The sequence below is a fragment of the Siniperca chuatsi genome, linkage group LG2 (assembly GCF_020085105.1).
Source record: "Siniperca chuatsi isolate FFG_IHB_CAS linkage group LG2, ASM2008510v1, whole genome shotgun sequence".
Taxonomy (NCBI): domain Eukaryota; kingdom Metazoa; phylum Chordata; class Actinopteri; order Centrarchiformes; family Sinipercidae; genus Siniperca; species Siniperca chuatsi.
This window is the reverse complement of record NC_058043.1, coordinates 18,910,656-18,934,666: the sequence shown is the minus strand read 5'-3', so window position 1 is coordinate 18,934,666 and position 24,011 is coordinate 18,910,656. Positions and strand designations below refer to the sequence as shown.

General features: G+C 39.0%; 4 protein-coding genes across 6 annotated transcripts in view; 2 read left to right on the top strand and 2 right to left on the bottom strand.

Moving 5' to 3' along the window:
- LOC122866921 (vasopressin V2 receptor-like) overlaps positions 1-2,499 on the bottom strand; it is a 2,827-nt gene extending 328 nt beyond the window's left edge. Inside the window, exons 1-3 of the mRNA XM_044177189.1 lie at positions 2,181-2,499; positions 1,027-1,920; positions 1-812 (exon numbers count right to left, since the gene is read on the bottom strand). The exon at positions 1-812 is cut by the window's left edge and continues 328 nt beyond it. Coding sequence (XP_044033124.1) covers positions 604-812; positions 1,027-1,870 — 1,053 coding nt within the window. The 5' untranslated portion in view covers positions 1,871-1,920; positions 2,181-2,499 and the 3' untranslated portion in view covers positions 1-603. The remainder of the gene's footprint in view (positions 813-1,026; positions 1,921-2,180) is intronic.
- A 1,094-nt stretch (positions 2,500-3,593) lies between these two features.
- Positions 3,594-6,521, top strand: vhl (von Hippel-Lindau tumor suppressor). Its single transcript, XM_044177203.1, has 3 exons — positions 3,594-4,087; positions 4,475-4,597; positions 5,223-6,521. Exons 1-3 carry the CDS (start codon positions 3,901-3,903, stop codon positions 5,414-5,416), a joined length of 504 nt encoding a protein of 167 aa, XP_044033138.1. The 5' UTR covers positions 3,594-3,900; the 3' UTR covers positions 5,417-6,521.
- A 5,343-nt stretch (positions 6,522-11,864) lies between these two features.
- tatdn2 (TatD DNase domain containing 2) lies at positions 11,865-20,969 on the top strand. Of its 3 annotated transcripts, XM_044177128.1 has the most exons (8): positions 12,171-12,403; positions 12,813-12,862; positions 13,822-14,125; positions 14,283-14,711; positions 15,001-16,014; positions 16,151-16,278; positions 16,825-17,008; positions 19,670-20,969. In XM_044177128.1, exons 3-8 carry the CDS (start codon positions 13,832-13,834, stop codon positions 19,808-19,810), a joined length of 2,190 nt encoding a protein of 729 aa, XP_044033063.1. In that variant the 5' UTR covers positions 12,171-12,403; positions 12,813-12,862; positions 13,822-13,831; the 3' UTR covers positions 19,811-20,969. The 3 variants fall into 3 exon arrangements, with proteins under 3 accessions (XP_044033054.1, XP_044033063.1, XP_044033045.1); XM_044177119.1 differs by lacking the exons at positions 12,171-12,403; positions 12,813-12,862 and adding an exon at positions 11,865-11,982; XM_044177110.1 differs by lacking the exon at positions 12,813-12,862.
- Positions 20,970-21,805: 836 nt separating this feature from the next.
- Positions 21,806-23,313, bottom strand: ghrl (ghrelin/obestatin prepropeptide). Its single transcript, XM_044177162.1, has 4 exons — positions 23,033-23,313; positions 22,214-22,291; positions 22,017-22,128; positions 21,806-21,926 (listed from the first exon to the last, which is right to left on the bottom strand). Exons 1-4 carry the CDS (start codon positions 23,144-23,146, stop codon positions 21,907-21,909), a joined length of 324 nt encoding a protein of 107 aa, XP_044033097.1. The 5' UTR covers positions 23,147-23,313; the 3' UTR covers positions 21,806-21,906.
- Between the last annotated feature and the right edge of the window lie 698 nt (positions 23,314-24,011).

Here is a 24,011-nt window from a genome sequence, read left to right as displayed (position 1 = left end):
GGTCTCTGAGCTCAGCTCAAAGGTGATGTGGTATAATACTGTAGTATAATTACTGTCATTTTGCTCAAAATCACATAAAATAACATTTTCTTTGACGGACAACACAAAACAATACAACTGAATTCATAGGTTCTTCTTTAACCATAACAGCATTATCTGAAATTCAATTTTTGAATCTGTCTGAAAAGTGTTCCTGGAGTCCAAATCCAGCTTCTATTAAATGTGAGGAATATGTTTATATCACATCAAAACTGTCACAGTCATAACAATGTGATGACATGATCCACGCCAGTTGTTTCCGGTCGATACTGATTCTTTACTTTCCCAACAGCCCAACAAAACACCATCCAACATCATCTGGAGCGCAGTTCACATTCATGGCCAGTCATTTCAGGTTTGCTTTTGATGAATGCTTCTATGACATATTTTCACTTGTCAAAGACCCAGATAGATACAGTATCTCTTATCTCCATAACTCCTGTTCAGAAGAATCTGTCGTTCAAATGCAGAGAGAGCGCAGAGGCAGCTTCGCGAGGCGCACAGACTTCGCACAGCTTTTATCCCTACAGGCTTTTTCCGTTTCCAGATTCTAACGCGTTGTCCTCATTTGGACTCAGAGACATTTTTGAAGCTCGTGTACATCGTGCTTTCCAGCGTCGCCTCGTCATGCATTGAATCCTTACCGTCTGACTGCCGCTGGCACAGGAGTGTCACCAGCCTCTTGGGAAACTGACCGCTGAACAGAAGGTAAATGCAGGGATTCGCGCAGCTGTTTATACTGGCCAGCAACATCAGGATGGTGAAAGTCGCAGCTGGAATGACAGGAGAGGTGCAAAGCGTCATGTGTTTGCAAAGAAGTGTCCTTTGCCACCTACTTTATGGGTTTTGTGCGTAAATACGCACTTCTCGGATAGCGCGTCGAGACTCTGACTTTATGTAATTACTGATCACGTATTTAGTGGGAAATCCAAAATAAAATACACAGTAAAATAATAAAAATACTTACAGAAATACTTAATGACTTACTTTCTTTTGGCGCATGTGCGTCCCAGGCGGACCAGAGCTGGACAGTGAAGAAGGGAGCCCAGCAGACAATATAAGCCAACACGATAACCACCGTCACCTTCAGCGTCTTCACCCTGGCCTTGGACATGCCGGCCACACCGCTGGCTCTGGATGGCAGTGGGAGACCCACGCTGCCCTGCTGTTGAATCTTTTGGGAAAGGTTGATCTGGATGGCTCGGTAGATGCGCACTTGACAAACAACAACTGTAATAACAGGTAAAACAAAAATGACCAGCGTGGTCCAGGTTATGTAAGTCTGCAGCCCCCATGGTTGGATAAATTTAGCCCAGCAGTCGAACACACCGGGTGCTACCTCGACCTGGGAGAAAATAATAACCTGTGGCAAGCTGCCCAGCAGAGAAATCCCCCAAGCGATGCACACAGGGATGTTCAGTCTTGTGCGTCTCCGCTGGAACTTCACCATCGGGTTGCAGACAGCTTGGTATCTGTCAACTGTCATCACCACGATCATGTATGTCGATGAGAACATGCCGAGAACTTGCAGGTACTTCACTAGGCGGCACACCAGGTCTGGTCCGACGAATCTGTCCGTGATGACCCATATGAGCTGCGGGCACACCTGGAAGAAAGCGACCACCAGATCCGCCAGGCACAGGTGGAAGACGAAGACGCGCATCCTTGACATCTGTTTGCGTTGTCTCCAAAGGACGAGCAGCAGGGCGGTGTTGAGGAAGGCGGCGCTGACGAAGATGACACCGAGCAGCGCGATCTCCAACTTGGCCAGAATCTCATCTCTCGCCACGTCCTCCGCATCCACAAAGTCACTGTCATTCAGAGGACGCATTGTGTTTGGGTCGTGAAAGAGTTCAGACTTGCCAACTGACGGGAAAAAGGCTGTTGGGGAATATAGGAACAAACAGTCTATAGGCCATTGAAACTCGTCATTTAAAAAAAAAATTTCCTAAAAAGTTCTTGTATCATATTGTTGTAGGCTATGTCTGGTGAGAGCCGAGTTTGTTATATAATTATTGAGGACTTTAACACTTTTCATTATATAGAAAAGTTTCGTTTGGAAAAAAGGACCTATAAAATAAGGCTACACGTTAAAACCGTTATGTCAGAAAGGTAATTTTATAGCAAATATTCCTACCTACCTTTATGTAAAATAGTGCCGGAGGTGAATTGAAGCTCTGCTGTTGTGGCCGAGTTCAGGTTGGGAATAATCTCCAGAGAGGAGGGTGGTCTTACTCGAGAAGCTCTCTAGAGCTGTGCCCCTGTGTTTTATGTGACGATGAAACTGGGTGGAGCTTAGATTTTTCAGTACTACCTGGCAAAAAAAGTCTTATTATTCTTTACAGCTGAAAAAAAAAGAAGAAGCCTGTGCTCATTGTGTTTGTGCTCATAATGGAATTATTATACCGGTGAAATAGACGATGAGGTGACTGTTTTTCAGTAGCTTTGTCAAGTTTAGTAAGACTTCTATCAGACCCTTAATTACAGCCAGGATTGCTTGATACAATAATGGGGCTATTGGAAGAATATTTTGTGCTTAATCGCTTTTAATAGTGGTGAAGTATACAAAAAACCTTTACTTAAGTAAAAGGAACAATTCATCCAGTACTTACAAGTACTGTTACTGTACTGTACTTTTACTTTTTTAAATGTACAGAGGTATTATCAACAAAATAATCAAAAGTAAAATTATAGCTACTCATTGTGCAGTATGGTCCCTGTCAGTGTTTTATTATTACACATTTTAGTGTTTATTAATGTCGTAGCTGGTCGAGGTGGAGATACTTTTGACCACTTTATATACTGTTGGGAAGTTTAATCTTAACATTTGAACATATTCTATGAACCGATCATGTATTTTGTCTGTAAAATCTTAGTCTGCAAAGCAGTAATTACTGTCAGAGAAATGCAGTGGAGGAAAAGCATATGCCTCTGAAATGTGGCCTAGTGGAGTAAAATTATATAGAAATACTCAAATAAAGTACAACTACCTTAAAACTGTACAGTACTTGAGTAAATGTACCTAAATCACACTATCATCCAAATTTTGGAGTGCTACACTTTAACAACAGCGCCTATGTTTATTCATTTTAATACCTGTAATTACTTTTCTTGCTTCTCACAGTCTGTACCACCAATAACACATGAAACAAAACTTCTGTGACAGTAGAGATGTCTTTTTTAATTTAATTTAATTTATTTATTAACAAAAGGATAATATACAAACATTCAACAATATCCGCACATACAAATCAAAATTAAATGTTAAAAGACAGTGACAAAAAAACAGGAAATGTACACAAATGTAAACATATTCAGTCAGAGGTTTAAGGGAAAAAAGTTACATAATGTTTCAAAAGCTTATTACTTTTTTCTGTTTTTTACTAAACTGATGTAAAAGAATGAAATTAATCTGATATTCAAGAGCGCCATCATCTGGATTAGTATAGTAACAAATAATATCTTTAAGATAAGAAGAGGAGACAGAGCTGTCTCTAGGGCTCTGGTGAGACCGAGACGTCATCATGCCTCTCGCCCAATCACAGTACAGAAGAGTTTGACGTCCCAGGACTTTGAACCGGAAGAAGGAATGTAAACACAATAGTTGATCTTGAGAAGAAGCGACAATATGTGGTTCTCCCGCTGTAGTGTTATTAAAATAGTAGCTCGTAGTCGTTTTTTTAAATAAACGATGTAATCTAATTGCAAAGATTAAGTGATACGCTTATTTATTCGACGACCTCCGTGTGTCGACAACAGGCAACATACATGGATAGCTTGCCAGCTAGGTGCTAGCTAGCATTAGCTAAACGGCTAGTCTCACTGCGCTAACAATTTAGCGTTAATTAGCAACCAGCACCAATGCCTCAAGAGGGAGAGCAGTCTCTTCCCCTGGTCCGCTCCCTGAACAGTCGAGTACCCATTCATGCGGTCTTTTGTAACCGCAGTCCCCGTGTCGTACGACCACTGTGGATAGATTTCCGCGGGGAACCTCAGGCATACGATGACTTGCAGCCAGGGACAGGGCGAAAAATTAACACCTTCGTCGGTAAGGTAGCCTTTCCAAAATCACAAGCCACGTATGCATAAGGTTTTAGAACAAAAGTTGCTACTTCGTCTCATGTTTGAGCTACGTTTACCATAAAGAGAGGTCATCTAGGGACAACATGCTGTTGGTATTTGCCAAAAAGACAGAAGCCTAACATAAGCCTCGTTATGTTATGTCTATAATATTTTACCCCACTGTGATTTTACTGAGACATGGGCACATTCTCTGATTCTGACACAGCTCACAATACTCATTTGAATGTAGCATCTCTTGATGCGTTGATTTGCGGTTTAGGGCGACAGTTTGTTAGTTCCCAGTGCAATGGTATCACTTTTGGGCTGTGTAATACATTCACTTTGTAGTAATGTTTCATGTATGGTTTCCCAGGTCACCCATGGATGTTCAGAGATGCAGAGACTGATGAGCCACTGAGGGTGAACAGCAAAGAACTGTTTCTTCCTAAACCAGCAGAGGGTGGAAATGCTACATTTGCTAATATCACTTTACCAGGTAAGATTAGCCAAATGACTCAAAATATTAGCCATTTTCATCATAGGTAATTCATTACTACTCAAAGACATACAACAAAGTAAATTTGAACCACTGTTGAATACAGCGCTGTGAACAATTTCCAGTCTGATGGTTTAAAGGCACTAATGACAAAAATAGTACTAGTAGTTTTCCATTTGTGTTATCTGGTCAAGCAAGTAGTTTTCGGCTTTATTTGGCAGGGTTTTAAGATCTCTTTTACTGAGACTTCTACCATCAGAAATATTTGTAAATGCAGCAATAAAACAGGCCTACATTTTCAGTTGTCACTTGACAAACAGAAAAATAATTGTTTTTTATCTAAAAATGAAATTGTTCAGTTGTTGTTCAGTCGATGTGCATTGTGGTGATTGAAACCAAACACAGCTCTTCATTTTTATTGCAAGCCTGCCATCCATGTGAAAACATGTGAAATGCATTTTCATCCAGTGTGTACTGCAACCTGCTAAGTTTTTCATTTGTCCCCGTTACACTGGTATCAGTTTGTTTTGTTGTTGTAATTTATTTTACGTAAAAGACCATTAGGAAAGTGGTCTCTGCTTATTATCTTCTCAACATTTGACAAATGCTTGTTTGGTTTATACAGTTTACAGCCTCAAGGATCGTGCACTTCAGGTTATTCGGTGTCTGGTACGACCAGAAGACTACAGGAGCTTGGAAATAGCACGGTGTCTTCATGAGGAGCTGGAAGATCAGCCCAGTGTGTTGAAAGATCTGCACCGCATGAACCAGCGAGTAGAGCAGCATTTGCTGGAGAGCATTCAAAGCCAGGAGGAATGACGCATGCAGCTGGATGGATAACGGTCGTTTATGGAGAGCAATATTGTAATCCACACTATTAGAAAGCAAGCAGTGAGCAGCTGTTGCAAAGACTTCCCCAGAGATCTCACATTTCCTGCAAAGGAGACTCAGTTTGATCTGCTGCCTGTTATATTCACTCACTGGCTTTAGCAAATGTCTTCCTCAGCAGAAAAAACTGTATGTTGCTTTTGCCTTTTAGTAAGAGGAGTTTTTATATAATGTTATGACAGCATCTTCAATGAAAGTAGTATTGTTTATCCTCTAAAATGATATTTCTAAGGATTTCTACTACAGAAATGGGAAAACGTTAGCCTTTGATGCCTATCTGATTGTTACTCTGTACTTTGTTTTGCCATATAGCCATGTCCTGTCATAGCGCTCTCAAAAAATTCTAGTCGATTATTTTTATAAGACTGAACTTAAGAGGATGCTATTGTCATGGATGCAGTGTTGAAACTGATCTTCTGTCCTAAATATCACAATTTCTAAAGGTCACTAAATAAAATGTATATAGTCACATTAAATTTCAGAGAGATATACGTTGTTAATATTCTTTTTGGGAATGCCTGAGATAAGATTATCTTAACTAATCCAGTTTACTGCACATCTCCTCTCAGAAAACACCCTACTTTGTTATCCTAGCTATTAAGCTCAGGAGTTTAACCAAGGCTGAATTATTCAGCAACCATCAGCAAGCTTTAGTTTAGGCACCTTCAATCTGGAAAAAGATGGAGTGATTATGGGTGCATTTTCCAAGTTGGCCTATCCTGGTAAATGTAGACTTGTCAAAATATATCGACCACCATAAATGGGCAGAGTCTCTTCTAAAAGTTTGTCTTGCAGGTGATTTCCTGTAAGGAAAACAAACTTATTAACCTTGTCTTTACAATTTTAAAGATTAGGCTGTGAAACACTGACTGAGGAGTTTATGCTCTTTGTTTTTGTCTACTTTGTAATTCTTTGCCTCTTTTTTTCTCATGTCACCCTGTTTTAAAATCATACATTGCTACTATATCACATATATTTCCATTGTTTATTTGTGTAATAACTAAATAAAAGATATATTTCTACTGGTTGAAAGGTACTATGAAGAGTATTGTTATTTTAATCATTTGCTCAGCATCTAAGAACAGCGAGTGACTTAAAACATGAGGTCACAAAACAAAAAAAATGTGAAATTGAGACCTCACTTCTCAGCATACAGTGGTGATTACATATTGAGAAGCTATTCTGTTTATTTTGTGAGGAAAATATTGAAAAGTTATATTAGAAAAGTAGAGTCTAATGACGAAACCATACTCTTTGGGTACTGAGTACAAAGAAAATACACATCTAAGAATATCTGTCTTGACCACACAAGATACTATTAATTGCAATTGTACAGTCGTGTGTTTGAGTGTATCAAATGAATGTGACTGCTGCTTTATGATTTAGGAATTAAAACTCAGTGCTGTCAAGTGCAAGAAATTGAATTTCGCTTAATTCCAACACTCAGATCATCTTAAAGAGTAATAGTATATTCTTTGTTAAGCTTCTTTTCAGATTTTTTCTCTGGTCATTCATATTTATCATATGGACCAAAATGTCTGAAATACAGTAAAATGATTCATTCTTACAATGGAGCATTTTAAAATTTTAAAGCAACGTCATTATTTGTAATTAAGCCAGTGTGGAGAAAAGTTTAATTTGTAATATATCGAGCTTGGTACAAGCTGAATAACTTCACATATTTAACACTTGTACAAGCCTGACTGTATAAACTCACAGACAAACACAAGGATTTGTCCATTCCAAGTAACATGTCAAATTCAGAAATTATAACCTGCTCCAGTTTACCACAGCAGGGGTACTGTTGCCAAAGGCGTTGCTAAGCGACAAAGTAACACAACCCATCTTTGTGTGTGTGTGTGTGTGTGTGAGTGGAGGTGAGTCGGGTGCAGTAATATCAGGAACATGCAGGCAGGGGAAAAGAAAAAAACATGGGACTCGAGTCGTTTCAGGCGAGAGAAGTAAGTACTTGGTCACTGTCGAGAGCTTTCTCTGTCTCTCACACAAGCAGTATTTGTTTTGCAGGCGGGATGCAGTTTGTGCGTGATGTAGCTTTGTTGAAAAAAAAAAACGGTAACTACTATTCATGATCCTTCGATATTCTTCACCAGCATGACGTTTTGGCCAAGGAGTCATCCAATCATGTTTCCACATCTCCAGACAGACCACTGGAGCAAAATGAAAACAATGGTAAAATGAAATGAAACAAACCCCTCTTCTACTGACACAATTCTATATAAACTAATGACACTCTTGACTGATTACTCACAAACACATAAACTACTTTGTATTCTTGTGATATTATGCACACCCCACCTAGGTTCCAGTTTATCTTGCATCAGTTCCAGCTGCCTTGTTGGAGGACAGAGGTTTGTGAAAATGACCCTACTTCACAGATAATATCAAACTGGGAGGTGACCAGGAGAGCACCTTGCACAGTACAGAGAGGGCAAAGTTCTGTACACATTACAGAGGAAGACATGTCTCTAATTTGGCTTTATTACATGCCCTAGTGTATGAATCACATGAAGGAGCTCTAAACCATACCACCACCAGCAGCAGCAGACTGTTACCTCCTCTGACTCGGGATGAAACTGCAGTTAATAATCCTGTTCCCTCCATGGTGCAAGGGCACAGTAGGTCCCACATTAACAGGAGTTGTTTAAATATTTTTAGTTTTTATTATTTGCTTCCCTGCTGTTTTACTATTATATGTTTTTCTTTAGGCGTGCACCCAAACACACCAAAAACCTCACCTCAAAACATGCCCCAGTACAGCAATGTGTTCAATGACCGTGCCAGGAGGGGCTTCCGCTACTGGCTCGTTGAAAAGAAGGGCTCAACATGTAAGTACTGATCTAAGCCCCGACTGCAGCGAAATGTCACCTATACAACATGTATTAGCTTGGTGTGATATTCACATGCACATGTGGCTGGGACGAGTGAGATCCGTACCCTAAATCTCTTTCATTGCTGATCCTGCTGCTCAGCCTTCCCACTGTGCACTCAACCTTTTAAGTTATATATATATATACAGTGCCTTGCGAAAGTATTCGGCCCCCTTGAACTTTGCGACCTTTTGCCACATTTCAGGCTTCAAACATAAAGATATAAAACTGTAATTTTTTGTGAAGAATCAACAACAAGTGGGACACAATCATGAAGTGGAACGAAATTTATTGGATATTTCACTTCATTTACTTTTTTAACAAATCAAAAACTGAAAAATTGGGCGTGCAAAATTATTCAGCCCCTTTACTTTCAGTGCAGCAAACTCTCTCCAGAAGTTCAGTGAGGATCTCTGAATGATCCAATGTTGACCTAAATGACTAATGATGATAAATAGAATCCACCTGTGTGTAATCAAGTCTCCGTATAAATGCACCTGCACTGTGATAGTCTCAGAGGTCCATTTAAAGCAGTGAGCATAATGAACACACCAGGCAGGTCCGAGACGCTGTTGTGGAGAAGTTTAAAGCTGGATTTGGATACAAAAAGATTTCCCAAGCTTTAAACATCCCAGGAGCACTGTGCAAGCGATAATATTGAAATGAAAGGAGTATCAGACCACTGCAAATCTACCAAGACCTGGCTGTCCCTCTAAACTTTCAGCTCATACAAGGAGAAGACTGATCAGAGATGCAGCCAAGAGGCCCATGATCACTCTGGATGAACTGCAGAGATCTACAGCTGAGGTGGGAGACTCTGTCCATAGGACAACAATCAGTCGTATACTGCACAAATCTGGCCTTTATGGAAGAGTGGCAAGAAGAAAGCCATTTCTTAAACATATCCATAAAAAGTGTCGTTTAAAGTTTGCCACAAGCCACCTGGGAGACACACCAAACATGTGGAAGAAGGTGCTCTGGTCAGATGAAACCAAAATTGAACTTTTTGGCAACAATACAAAACGTTGTGTTTGGCGTAAAAGCAACACAGCTCATCACCCTGAACACACCATCCCCACTGCCAAACATGGTGGTGACAGCATCATGGTTTGGGCCTGCTTTCTTCAGCAGGGACAGGGAAGATGGATGGAGCCAAATACAGGACCATTCTGGAAGAAAACCTGATGGAGTCTGCAAAAGACCTGAGACTGGGACGGAGATTTGTCTTTCAACAAGACAATGATCCAAAACATAAAGCAAAATCTCAAATGGAACGGTTCAAAAATAAACATATCCAGGTGTTAGACTGACCAAGTCAAAGTCCAGACCTGAATCCAATCGAGAATCTGTGGGAAGAACTGAAAACTGCTGTTCACAAATGCTCTCCATCCAACTTCACTGAGCTGTTTTGCAAGGAGGAATGGGCACTTCATGGTTGTGTCCCACTTGTTGGTGATTCTTCACAAAAAATTACAGTTTTATATCTTTATGTTTGAAGCCTGAAATGTGGCAAAAGGTCGCAAAGTTCAAGGGGGCCGAATACTTTCGCAAGGCACTGTATATTCAAAGATTACAGAAATCCCTCCCTGCTCTGTCCTGACTGACTTTGGTGCATTGTTGTGAGCAGCAGGTCAGACCTTTGGGTTTGATCCTAACCTTCATTTGTCCCTCACAGACCTCAGAGTCTGCACACAAATAATTTTATGTTGGTATGTCATAAAGTGGTTTGAGTGTCAGGATCAAAATCTGCAGCACCTCCTGTATCTGAACAGATAATCAGCATCTATTTATGTATTTCATAAAAGGAATGTAAACACTTCTAAAGCAGTGTTTTTAAGAGGGTATCATGTATTTTAGTTGTCACTTTACATTGCGATTGGTTTACACAATAGTCAGAAGACTGATGCATCTTCATTCCTTCCTTACAGGTAAAGGATACAGCTTCGGTGCCTACAAGACCTCTCTGGGATTACCAAAAATCTAAAGTGTTACTAAGATTTTTTTTTTTTTTTTTAACCCTCTGTCTAAATTTGTTTTAAACTACTTTAAACCATATGATTTCACTCAGAGGGTACAATATATAATTAATCTCTCATCACCTTACCAGAGTGTCCACACACTGATTTGCCTTTCAGTGGAAATGCTGTTAATCTGAAGTATTAAACCTGGGAATCAAAACATTGTAGTGACTGAAATAATGTGCTTACGATAATGCGTAAAATACTTTAACCTAACTACTACAGTATGCTGAATAAAAAAACAAACTCTAGGAGCAGCTCAAGGGGAGCTGCTATATACACTATCTGACCCTCCACTCTGAGCAAGAAGGAAAAAAGATGTTTTTGGCATTGGGAAACCATGACCACTGTTTATTATGTTGTGTTATTTTGTAGATAGCTAGTAAGGAAATTGAAATGTAGTGAGTACACCTCTTTTGTATAGTATCACTGTTCAGCATTACTGTAACTTGTACAAATACTTGTCCTACCTCTGACCACCTTTAAAAACAGGATTTAAATCCTACATTCTCTGCTGCCTTCTAAATGTTGTTTATGGCTTTTATCTTGTTTTAATTTATTTTCATTTTTATATCAGTATAAACATTATACATTTCTTTTATTCACTCTTTAAAAGCTTGTTTTCAATTTCTTTTAAAGTTTAAATGTATGCTATGTATGTTGTATAAATAAATTAGCCTTGGGTAGTAAAATCACAAATCAACGCATCAAGAGATGCTACTTTCATAGTTGGCTATGTTTTTTAATAAGAATAATAAAACTTTATTTATAGAGCACTTAGCAAAAAGTACAAAGTGCTTCACAACAAGAGAAATAAAATACCACAGTGAATGATGAAATATAAAAAAATAAAATACACAAAAGCAATAAAAGAAACAGCCAGTTCAGGTAAAATCAGGATATGCTTTCCGATAAAAATGTGTTAATTAATTAAAAAACTTAATTTCTTTGGGCAGGTTGTTCCAGAGTCTTGGGGCTCTGATGGTAAAGGCTCTGTCCCCCTTAGTTTTCATCCTGGACTCAGGAACAGACAGGAGACCCCTGCCCGAAGATCTCAAACTACGTGAAGGTTCATAAGGGATTACAAGGTCTAAAATATAGTCTGGAGCCACGCCATGAAGAGCCTTAAAAGTAATCAACAAGATCTCAAAATCAATCCTAAAACCAACCAATGCCAATGGAAATAGGCTAAAACAGGTGTGATGTGGTCGTACTTCTTGGTCCTGGTTAACAGCTTAGCAGCTGAGTTTTGTACAGTCTGCAGTCGTGTCAGAGTTTTTTGATTAAGACGAGTGTACAGGCTGTTACAATAATCAAAGCGTGAGTAGATAAAAGCATGTACAACAGTTTCTGCATCACTAAGATTTAAAATAGAACGGATTTTTGCAATGCTTCTGAGGTGATAAAAACATGATTGGACAAGCTTAGTGATATGTGGCTCAAAACATAAATTGCTATCAAGCAGGACACCATGTTTTAAGGCTATTGTTCTGAGCACTCAGCATTTGCAGGTATGAATGGCTCAGCACAGCAGGCCTTGACTACACATCCATACTTTGCTCCAATGAGTTGACCACCAAGCATTTCTAAGGTAGGTTTAACGAACTTCTTAGTTTGAAATGATATTTGTTCTTACTGTTTGCTGCAGTTATGCTTTCTAGTCTAGCAATTATACTGTATCTGTACCTATATGTATCTCATGTGACCAAATTTCGTGTTCATCCCAGCAAATGCACCCCACCTGTTTTCACGGTGGTTTTCGCTCATTAGTCAAATCTCGATGGTAGAATTGATCTCGCGAGATGTAGCCTAATCTGGTCGTTTGGTGGCGTTCAAACGGTCGAAAACACAACTTTACCACCATCTAGCGGTTAATTTAAATACAAACCGTTTAATTCACGCCAATATTAAACATGATAATGAAAAGTTTTCAAATTTAGTTTTTGTTCAGACATGTTAGCAAGAAATCGTTAAGCTAACAAGTAGACACTGGCGGTGTGGAGCCTAAGAAGGTAACTTCACAACTCACGTTAGCTAGTTAGATAAATACATTTAGCAATGTAGCTAATATAACTAACTCGCTTATAAGTGTAAAGTCATAATAAAAATAATAGTGGCTACTAAGCGTCTTTTTGTAGCTAGAACATTTAGCTACTTTTTGGGTTGTAGTTTGAATCAACAAGTGAAAATAGGTAAGTTAATGTTAGCTAACACTTAGTTAGCCTTAGCGTTCATTGGCTAAAGTGAAGGTGCTAGGTAACGGCCTCATTTATTACCAACATGTCGCCAATGGCAGTTTAGTTTCTTTTCTAACGTTACCGACTAATTTAACTAACGTTAGAGCTGCACAAACCCCCCCAAACACTATTACTATAATATAAGTTTGACCAGTTAATTAAAGTATTTGTATTTTATGGCTAGATCAGCACCAGTACATCATTCAGGGTTTCCTGCAGTCCATTGTAATGGAGGTAAGCCACATGGCCAGATTAACCTGCTTGGGGCAAAAATTTGCTGTTTTTGTGAACATTATTTTTAATTTGGATCCCCATTAGATCTTACTTTGGCAACAGTAACTCTTACTGGGGCCCGTTATCCCTGGGATACTATGTGGCCCCAGGTTTGCACTGTGGTAATTTGATTAAGAATGATTTAGTGGTGTATATTCCCATACAAAGTTGCAATTAATCAAATGACAACAAACCAAATTGGCAAACAGGGGCCCTGCTTTACCCAGTTTGTAGCCCAGCCTTGGGGACACCTCACCTTAAACAAAGACCACTTCTGCCATCAGCATAAAAAACTGATACAGCTGATATGAATTTAATAATGATAATAACTTGATTTGAATAGCACTTTTCTTAACATAGTTGCAAAGTGCCATAACAAAGGACACAAAAGACTAATACAATTATACAGTAAAAACTAAAACCAGATAAATGAGGTATAAATAAATAAAATAATAAAAGATAAAATAATATATAGGAGATTTTAAATAATCCAAGTTAGTTAAAAGCCAGTTTAAAAGGTGTGTTTTTAGCTGACGTTTAAAAAGAAAATATAGAAGTAGCGGTACAGATTGTGAACAGTAATTAATTCCACAGTTGAGGTGCCATGACAGCAAATGCACCTTTACCCTTGGTTGCAAATCTAGACTTACGCAGTTCCTAATCTATAGGGGGAAAAAAATACTTTTTCACACAGCAAATGCTATATATTTGTGTGGCCACTGTTAAGGTATTCATCTACTCACTAAATTGATCAGACAGAGTTATATCCTCTTATTGTAGGAAAAATGACTGAATACTGAATTTTTTATCTTGAGTATTTTAGCAGTGATGCTTTCATGTTTTTTACCTTGTTGCTCACATGTTGTACTAGATGGTCATACAGATCTGTTCATTACTTTTCTAACTGTATATTGGATTAGGATCTCAGTCATGGACAGCAGCAGAAAGAAGTTGACGATTAAGTGGCTACGAACTGCAGTCACCTCACCCACACATCTTCAGGGGGGAGACACAGACACACCCTCTCACTGGAATATGTCACCGAATGAAGATTCAAACACTTTGCCCCTCAGTGACTCTCTAGGACCTGACGGCCTTGGAGCACTGAGTCTGGACACTCCCAAGAGAAAAGCAAAGGAGCTCGGTGAAAGCATGCCCTCTTTAGGCAAAGTTAAGCTGAGGAAACTTTCCAGGAAAAATTCTGATTATTTCAGAACTTCAAAGGTACATTTTTACTGCAAATCTTGCTCTGCCCATCTTTTAATGGCACATCTAAAGTGTTTTGATCAAAACTAGAGTCAAATGTGTTATCTCATGCATTATATTGAGTTCTTGTTAAGAAATTACTGATTTATTTGTCCCTTTGCACTGTAAAAATCAGGAAAATCTTATGGACAACTCATCCAAGCAGCTGGAATCCACAGAGAGCCAGCAAGTATCACCATCTCCATCTCACTCTTTCGTCTTGAAAAAGAAAGAGAGGACACCCGAGGAGGGATCAAAGGCTATATACAGGATGGCATTGATTGCAGCCATTGACAGCACAAAAGCAAGATGCAGCACTACTAATATCCCCAGGACTGACACTAACAGCCTGTCTTTGCCATTTGTATCCTCACCAGTGAAGACTGAATTGCCCAGTCCAGCTTCACTTGACAAAACTGTCGTGAAAATTTACTGTTCCTCGATCAAACCTGAGAATAAATCCAAGGAAAGTGGCTCTATCTCGGAAGATCAGTGGTCCCCCATTCGGGTGTTTGGGGACACAGAAGCCCAAAGTGACAGCTCAGAGCCAGAAACAGATGGACGGGTAAGTCAACTAACACTCAGGAATCTATCTTTTCTTGTAGTTTTGTTTGCTTATTTATAATTTCAAATGTTTTAGCTGCATATAATTTTTTTGTTGCCTTTTTTTGTTCATTTAGCTAATATTTTAATTTTTTGAAAATCAAAAGTGACCATAATATTTGTACAGAAACAAGGAAATTGACATCCTTAAAATATTGTGACCGTAGAATAATCATCAAGCCATTGAGGATTAAAAGCTAAAGGGAAGTGTTTTTTGTAATTTTTTTCACTATTTGTTTTATGTTTTTCAGAGTGTTGTGCTAAAAGGAGAAGATTCACCCAAGAGATTTGTTGCTCAGGACTCCGTATTTGTGGAGACAACCTCTCAAGACAAGTTATTTGCTACAGAAAATGAACCGAAAGATGAGGACTGTGACTCGCCCCTCCCTGCTCTGGAGTATATCCCAAATTCTTTGTCTTGTTTCAAGACTCATCAGGACGGCTCTTCTGACAGCCAACGATGGCAAAGGCCCTTAGTGAATACCCAGGGACCTGCAACTTCCTCTTTCACCTTCTCTTCCACTAATGAAACCACTGGGGCCATCCAAGCAGTGGCTGAGGACATGGAGGGGCCTTTCTCACTGTCACAGAGGACAGTTTTTGTCTCATTCAAGCAGCCCCACCCACAAAACATGGGCCCTTCAAAGGCATCCAGAGTTGAGACTGAGAATTTCCGCTCCTCCAACATTATGGCCCATTTATCGGATCCCTTTGCTCTGCCACTACACTCAAATAGAGGACAAATGAACCCTTACTTGAACTCCACAACCACACGCAGGCAGTCAGATGCTGGCTCTTCCATTCGTTACCCCCCCTACTCATTTACTCGTGGTGCCACTCCTAAAAGAAGATTATCCATGGGGGCAGAACCTATGTGGACCAGTTACCCCTACCTGGACAATCAGGTTGGTTTCATAGACACACACTGCCATCTAGACATGCTCTATGGAAAACTTGGCTTCTGCGGGACATTCAGCAGCTTTCGTAGGCTGTATCAAAGCAGCTTTCCTCCAGAGTTTAGAGGCTGTATTGCCGACTTCTGCAACCCAGGGATCATGGCGAAGGAGGCCCTGTGGGAAGGTTTGCTGGCTGAAGACATGGTATGGGGGGCATTTGGATGCCACCCCCACTTTGCCAAAGACTACTCAAGTGTCCATGAGCGCAATATACTGATGGCCATGCGGCATCCAAAAGCTGTGGCATTTGGTGAGATGGGCCTGGACTACTCCCACAAAAACTCCACTGATGCCTCCAGGCAGAAAGAGGTATGGTCTAGTTTGGTATGGTTGAATAAAGCTTTGCAGTCCAGATATGCCTTTATTGTGTGGAATGGAATGATAATATTGTAAAATAATAATGAATGTTGTGCTCCGTGTTTTGTTTCTCTGCTTCTCTGTGAAGGTGTTTGAGCGTCAGCTGCGTTTGGCTGTGGCCATGCAGAAGCCTCTGGTGATCCACTGTAGGGACGCAGATGATGACCTGCTGCCAATCATGAAGAAGTGTGTCCCTAGGGAATACAAAATTCACAGGTGTGTGTGGAGGAAAATCATCTGATTAGTATTTAGTTAGTAACTCTGTTCAGTTTAAATTTATTATCCTTAAGATGAAATCAAACCCCATTTTTGATGCTATTTATGATGAACATTTTTTTCTGCAATAGCCATTTAATACATTTACATTCTGTAATTATCTCTCTAAATAGTAGTTTTCATTGTTGGTGGCGGAGTCCGCCATTCCTGCACTGGATTCAAATTGCCTAACTACACATGAGGGATTGGCAGGAAATGATGCAGCATGTTGCAGCATCCAGTGTTACTGTTAGCTTCACAATAAAAGACTTCAACTGGCAAAACATGGGGGGCTTTTATAGTGAAGCAGTCACAGGAAACACAATGTATTTGTCACAGTGTTGAGCACATAGTCATTCATGAAAAATGTCATTTTTGTCTGCAGATTAGTTTATTTTTTTCAACTAGGACTGATATCTTGAGGATTATAACTTTAAGGGCCTTCAAAGTGTAAACTGTTATGCATTTAATATGTGAATTTTCTTTCTTGATTTATTTGTTTTCCAGGCACTGTTTCACAAACAGTTATCCAGTGATTGAGCCCTTCCTGACAGAGTTCCCCAACTTGTATGTGGGCTTCACAGCCCTGATCACCTACTCCAGGGCCACTGAGGCCCGAGATGCTGTCCGCCAGATCCCTCTTAACCGCATTGTGTTGGAGACAGACGCACCATATTTCCTGCCCAGACAGGTATGTTTAAATTGAGGCCCAGGAAAACCAAAACATTGTTCTAATGTCATTAATCATTGGCAGGCTTGTTTCCAGCTCCTCAAAAATACTCAAAGGAATATAGTCATTTCTGAATAAGTATGTGCAATATAATGTATATTCAACTCATGTGAATCACCTTGGACTGCATAGTTTGACTGGATGATACTTCTAAAATAGTTTTTCATGGTTCAAAATAGATCCAAAGAAAACTCTTCATAACTGAAACTGTTTAAATCATGTAAACAGGATCATGGCAATTAGAGCTGTTAATCGATTGGTCGATCATCAGAAAATTAATGTGCCACTATTTTGATAATCAGTTTATTGTTTAATTCATTTTTCTAGGAAAAATGCCAAAAATTCATTAGTTCTAGCTTTTCAGTTGTTAAGATTTTCTGCTTTTCTACATTTTATGTCACTGTAGACTGAATATCTTTGGGTTTTGGACTGTTGGTCAGACAAAACAGGATATTTTTCAATATTTTCTTGCATTTTAAAGACCAAACGATGATTTGAGAAAATAATTATCAGTTATCGATTGATAATAAAATTAATCGTTAGTTGGAAAATGTGAAAAGCTGCAAGATCCTTGGTTAGAGCAATTCCAGCCTTGTAATAAATATTTAATATTTGTCATTTATGTCATCCATTTCTTTACTAATTTATTAATGTTACCAGACAATTATCTTTGTAAATCTTCTTTTTTTTTGTCCTTCAGGTTTCCGTGCCATTGAACAAGTATGGTGGGGGGTTTTATGCCTCTGTGTTGGCGATAGCTGTGGCCGGAGGCATTATGTTTTTGGGTTGTCCGTCCGTCCGTCCCATTCTCGTGAACGCAATATCTCAGGAACGCCTAGAAGGAATTTCTTCAAGTTTGGCAGAAATGTTCACTTGGACACAAGGATGAACTGATTAGAATTTGGTGGTGAAAGGTCAAGGTCATTGTGACCTCACAAAACACGTTTTTGGCCATAACTCAAAAATTAATGACCATATTTCACAGTTGGTCAGACAATGAATTGGTGACACGTTTGACTGAAAGGTCAAAATGACCTTGACAAACACGTTTTTGGCCATAACTCTAGAATTGATGCGGTAATTATAACAAAATTTCACACAGATATTTAGTGGGATACAACGATGAAGACATTTATTACCCAAATGGTCAAAAGTCAACTTCACTGACATCATAATGTCCTGGAAAAAAACACTTTTTTGGCCATTATTCAACACCATAACTCAGGAAGAGAAGGGACCATATTTCACAGTTGGTCAGACACTGAATAGGTGACACTTTTGACTCAAAGGTCATTGTGACCTCTAAATAGGTTTTTAGCCATAATTTAAGAATGAATTGGGCGATTCCAGATTTCACACACATGTTGACTGGGACGACACAATGAGTAAACAATAACTAGCACAGTACGGGCTTTCCTCCATCTCGTCCATTCTGCCTTTCACTTCCTGCCTCATTCTGAATTTGGAGCGTCATCGGAATAACGTGACTGCCAGCAGCTTATTGACGCGCGCCTTGCTAATCGTGATCCTGTGAGTGAATTTCACCTACAGCTCATAGAGAGCCTTAGCACCTAAAAAGGCCAGGAGAAAACAAAAGCACCACATTTTGTGTAGCTATACTCTAAGAATCCATCTTTACTTAGTAATCAAGTACGTGTTTACCTGTTTAGCATTTAACATTTATGATAATCCTTCATTAATCAGTTCAACAATGTATATTCACAGGAATCATACTTATGTATCATCAATATAGTGATAACTTCCATTTAGCCAAAAAATACACTTTTCCTTCCAAGTATTCACATTATATATTATAAGTCTGGAGAGAAATGGATGTAAACTGCAACTTGACTAGTCGGCGGAAGCATACAACCGCAGGGCGTTAATTCTAGTTTTGCAGTAAGGTGCTGCTAACTCACTTAAAAAGACTTGTGTATTAGTCTTGGTTTTAGTATTAGCATCCCATGATGGTCTAAATGCTGTCTGAAAATGTTCACAATGCCAAGAAGGGACAAAAAAACTGAAATTGATAATTGCTACAAAATATCAGCTATTTAGATTTCAGCGAATTTCGGATGCTGACAAAAACGAGCCAACCAATAAAATTATGACTTTTGATCACGCGATCAATAGATTCGGATGTTAATGTCATAATTCCATTGACACTCATCAAGATGGATATTGATCGGCTGATCCATTTGGGCTCACAGCATAGTGCTCTGTTTGAAAAACAACATAAAAATTACAAAGACAACTGTTGTATCTGCTCTGTGCAGCTTGACGCAGGTTCCGTCAAAAATAGACTCGCTGCATATTCACAGCGGAGCAGAGCTGAGAGCTGCTTCTGGGTCGCGCTGCGGCGCATCTGGTACGATCACAAGCATTGTCTAGAATGGCCGCATTCAGCTCTGGCGGCCACATCGTAGCCGGAATGCGACGCAGCCGTGCCTGGTGGGATCCAGGCTTTAGGTCTAAAACTGTTGATAGTGATTTTCAAAAGCCTGTATTTGTCAAACCTTTGTATGGCCAGCATTGCACTCTTTACAGCGCTGGTACACTTAAACAAACGGGGGAGTAAATATTGACTACATACATACGATAACTGTGTCTCACTCTTAACAGGTGAGTAAAGATGTGTGCCGGTTTTCACATCCTGGAATGGGCATCCATACTCTGCAGGAGCTGAGCCTGCTAAAGGGGGAAGACATGGCCACAGTGCTCGCCACCATCCGAAACAACACCACTCAGCTCTACGGTATATGATCTTCAGCGATGATGGATAAAAAAACTAGCAAGAAAGAGAAGACAGAATCAAAGTTTTTGGAGCTGGGTGAACATTTTATATTTTATAAGGCTTTTTGTTTTAGATTTATCAATCCTCCTTGTAGAGATGTCGGAATATGGAGGAGCAGTCTAATTTTAAACAACCAGTAAGACTCACAAATTGATCTTGCATCAAATAAAAGTCACAGAAACAACCAGTGACTGAAATTAAAATGTCTCTTATCTGATAGAGATACTGTATATCATTGTTTATCTGATTCTATTTTACGGGATTGTTCATCATAGAAATTAATTCCTAAGCATTTTGGTTGTAAGTTATGTTGTTGTTTTTGCTGTGTTGCCATAATTTGACATCCCTTGCCTTGTTCTAATTTGTCTGCTGTTTGTGTTGTCCTGCCGCTGTCGTCTAGTTTGGTTTGATACAGTGGAGACGTATTAAAAACCTTTAATGAAAAACCTGCTTTTTAAAAAAAATTGTATTCTACGTGCATGGTTTGATGAATTACTCATTAATGCACATAAGTGATGACTGAAGGGCACGTGAAGATATAAAATGGAAAAGAGTAAAGTATTGTCTGTAATACAATGACGCAAACACGTGTGGTGTTTGCTCTACAAAGCTGATTCTTTATTGAAGAAAGGAAGTGGCTGTGAGACTAGTCCATTAGCTTGCTTTGATACCACCATGTTCAGCACACACATTTGGCTTGAGTGCTTTTTATTTTGAGAATGATTAGCCTGGCCTACTTGTGACATTTTCTTGTGGTTAAAGTATGCCATCTGAGGATAAGATTAATGGTAGACGTGTGTCCTGTATGACGAGGGATGTGTTAAAATACATACATTCCCCCCTTTTCTAGGGTCATAATGAAAGCCTTGTTTCCAGAGTGTCAGATCCTTTCCAGAATGTAGGTCAGAGCACGCTTTGTTCATCTGTGCTTTTAATAAAGGCTACTACAAGGTGGAACACAGGACAGGACACAAGCATTAGAGCTGTATGTGCTTTGCCATGATTGACCTAGTTCTTGAGATTTGAACAGGCAGTGTTGCAACCTCGTTCTGGGAATTTGTTCATTGGATGCTTGCATCATGAATAAAACAGCAACGTTTAGGCCTGTGATGGCTGTAGGACTATTAATACAGTTGTGTACTTGAGTCATGTTTTCACATACATTTTCTGTTTTTGCACAAAGGTGCAATTAGTTTAGGAGGTGAATGAATGGTCCTTAATGTTTTGTTTTTTTTCAAATGCAAGTATAACACAGATGTTTATCACAACATTAAAGCCCAGAAATTGTTCTCAATTGTATCACCTAATTAAAGGGAATTTTTTTGTTTTTTGTTGAAGAGCTGGTCAAAGATGAAAAAAGGTTAATTGATGCTTTATTTTTACATGTTGGTCTCTGAAGACAAAAATATGGAATGATTGTACAGTACATACTGTACTGTTATATATTAGGTGTTTTTAATGTGAATAGCATTAGATCATTACACAGGTATAAATATGGGTGGCTCATCTGCTGACACAGGAGGGTTTTAAATATAAAAATAGATACAACATATCAGACTACCGAGTGTAACTTGATGAATGTCTGAGATCATTTTAAATCAAGTTCCATATATAACCATATTCAACTTCTATATTATATTAAATTCATTGTCAGTCATATTTACACCAGTCTAGCTCCATAATAAGGTCATGTGATGACAGCTGAATTAACCACAGATGAAGACCCTGGGATGTGGTTGAAAGTGCCAAAAAAATCTTGAGTTAAGATTATTTTGCTAAATTTCACACTGGTTTCACCTGCTTAACAGTTTAATGCTTTAGATTGTAATGACATGGACATCAGTCATTTCTCTAAGATTTAGTGGTACAGACTGTAACTCAATTAGCCACAGTCTGAGTAACAATGTTTTAACAGCCCTGAGCTAAACAATACATTAAGCTTTGAAAGAAATGAGACCAGCATGTCTACGGGCTAATTGCTTTCAGCATTTTAATGATCACTATCTAATGAAGTTGAAATTGGAAGGCATTGAGACAGCAAATTTGAAATTCTTGTCCATGATCTTCAAAGTTGTGATCGTCCCTCTGAAACAAGACAACCCATTATGTTAAAAATGACGTTAAAAAATTGTAAGTTTAATTATTTTACTGTATATTGGCAGAAGGGAACACAACCTGCTGTCTGTGTGTTTCCCAGCAGACGCTGAACGATCTCCTGCAGCGCTACACCGTACTCCTCAAAGTCCTCTTCTCTCATAGTGATGCCAATTTCAAAGGGGGCACTTATCTACTCAGAGGAGAGGAAGACCATGAAGTTAAAGGGATGATGTTTTCGGTGGTGTACTGTAGTCATGAGTGTTAATTCCACTCACTGTGATGTGGTTGTCCTCAGTGGGTTGATTAGGCTCCTCCATGACTTGGCGGCCGACTCTGAAAGGCTTCCCCTTGTTCTGTGGATGACCCAGAACAGACAAATCGCATGATTGTAACCAATTCAGCTTTACATTAGAAGTTCAAATGCAGTCAAGGAGATTTATAAAGTATAGTAAACAACGCAGTCACTGTATTTGAAGTTCTAACTATGATTGCATTACCCATAAAGCCCTTAATTCATCTCATTTGATACGTCAAATTTCCCTCTTTTTACTCCATCTGGCAAAGTTAGAAATTTCCATGACATGATAGGAAAACATGCCTGCAGACTGACAAAAAAAGAGGCCATTCAGTTATCACATATCCAAAAGATGACTTTAGTGTAAAATGTGAAAAAAGTGAACATTTCAGTCAGGACGGTCGTCAGCACAACTCTCATCATAACTAACATATTAAATAAAGACATTTTCCAGAAATTGAACATGGGGCTCAGTGGGATGGAGACAAAGAGACATGATTAAGTGTAAAATATTGACACATGGCTTGACATTACATGTGACAGTATTACAAAAAGTTTTTCACAAATATTAAGTCAGTAATAAGTAATTGTTAAGGAAAACTGAGTTATATTAAGTTATGTTGGAAGTGACGATGGCTTCATAGTCAGAACAGCAGGTTCTAAAGGAAACGGCTTTATTATTTTTAAGTGATTGGTTTACATTCATTTTCTTGGTTTACATTCAATGTTTATATTTTAATAAAGAGTTGAAGAATGAATCCAAATGTGTTAAATGACTGCCAGACAAAAAGCACCTTACCTGAGGTTTTTGTGAAGGGCTGAGAAAGCTGGAGCCGGCACTGGTCGACTTGCACCACAAGGTCAGAGAACACAACAGGAAGACCAGCAAACAGGTGTTTCTCTTCAGAAACATGGTGGAATAAAAATCTCAACTGCTCGATCTACTACAGACAATATGATGAAGCAATCTACCGTGTAAATGGTTAAAATGTTGATCTGCTTATCTGAATCTGATACCGACACCGACCTTAGTTCTTCTTCCCTTGAAATGGCCTACTTTGTTTGGGGCTTCTGGCTTCATACTTTTATATACCTTTCATCCTCTTTCAGTTTGGTTTAAAAATGCATTAAATATAATAACAGGTGCTCATGTTGTCATATCTTGGTAGCATTGGACTGTTCAAATGTTTAAATTGATAACAAAATGGGCATTTCTCTGTTGTAACCTGTTAGCAGGTCTGCTGATCATCTTATCTTTTCAATGGGGTGACGGAGGTAACCGTATTGCTGTCATAGAGATTTCAGATAAATGGGACTGATTGAGCCTATTAAGCATGACTACATCAACATACCAATATTGAGCCATTATTTCCAGGACACATGCAATAAACATGGAAGTTATTACAAATAGTGTTTACTCAGAGAGAAAACTAACTTTATATCAACACAGTTAAATATTAAGGTTGATATTAAGCAGTCACACTGCTTTTAATGCATCAAACTGAGGAATTTGACCAAATCTGAGTCCATAAATGTACATTTGATAAGATCATGCGGTAAAACTTTTCAACAGAGCATTCTGACTGACCCAGAGCCCAGCTGTTTATCAAATCAGTATTGACTGATCTAATACTTAAAACCTCTTACAATCCTTTAGGACAATAAGCTCAAGCATCATACACACTACATGAGTGTTAGTCGCTCTGTCTGGAAGATGAAAACCTCACACAGTTAAAACAGCTGAACCTGGTGCCTAACATTTAAAATATGAGTATCTT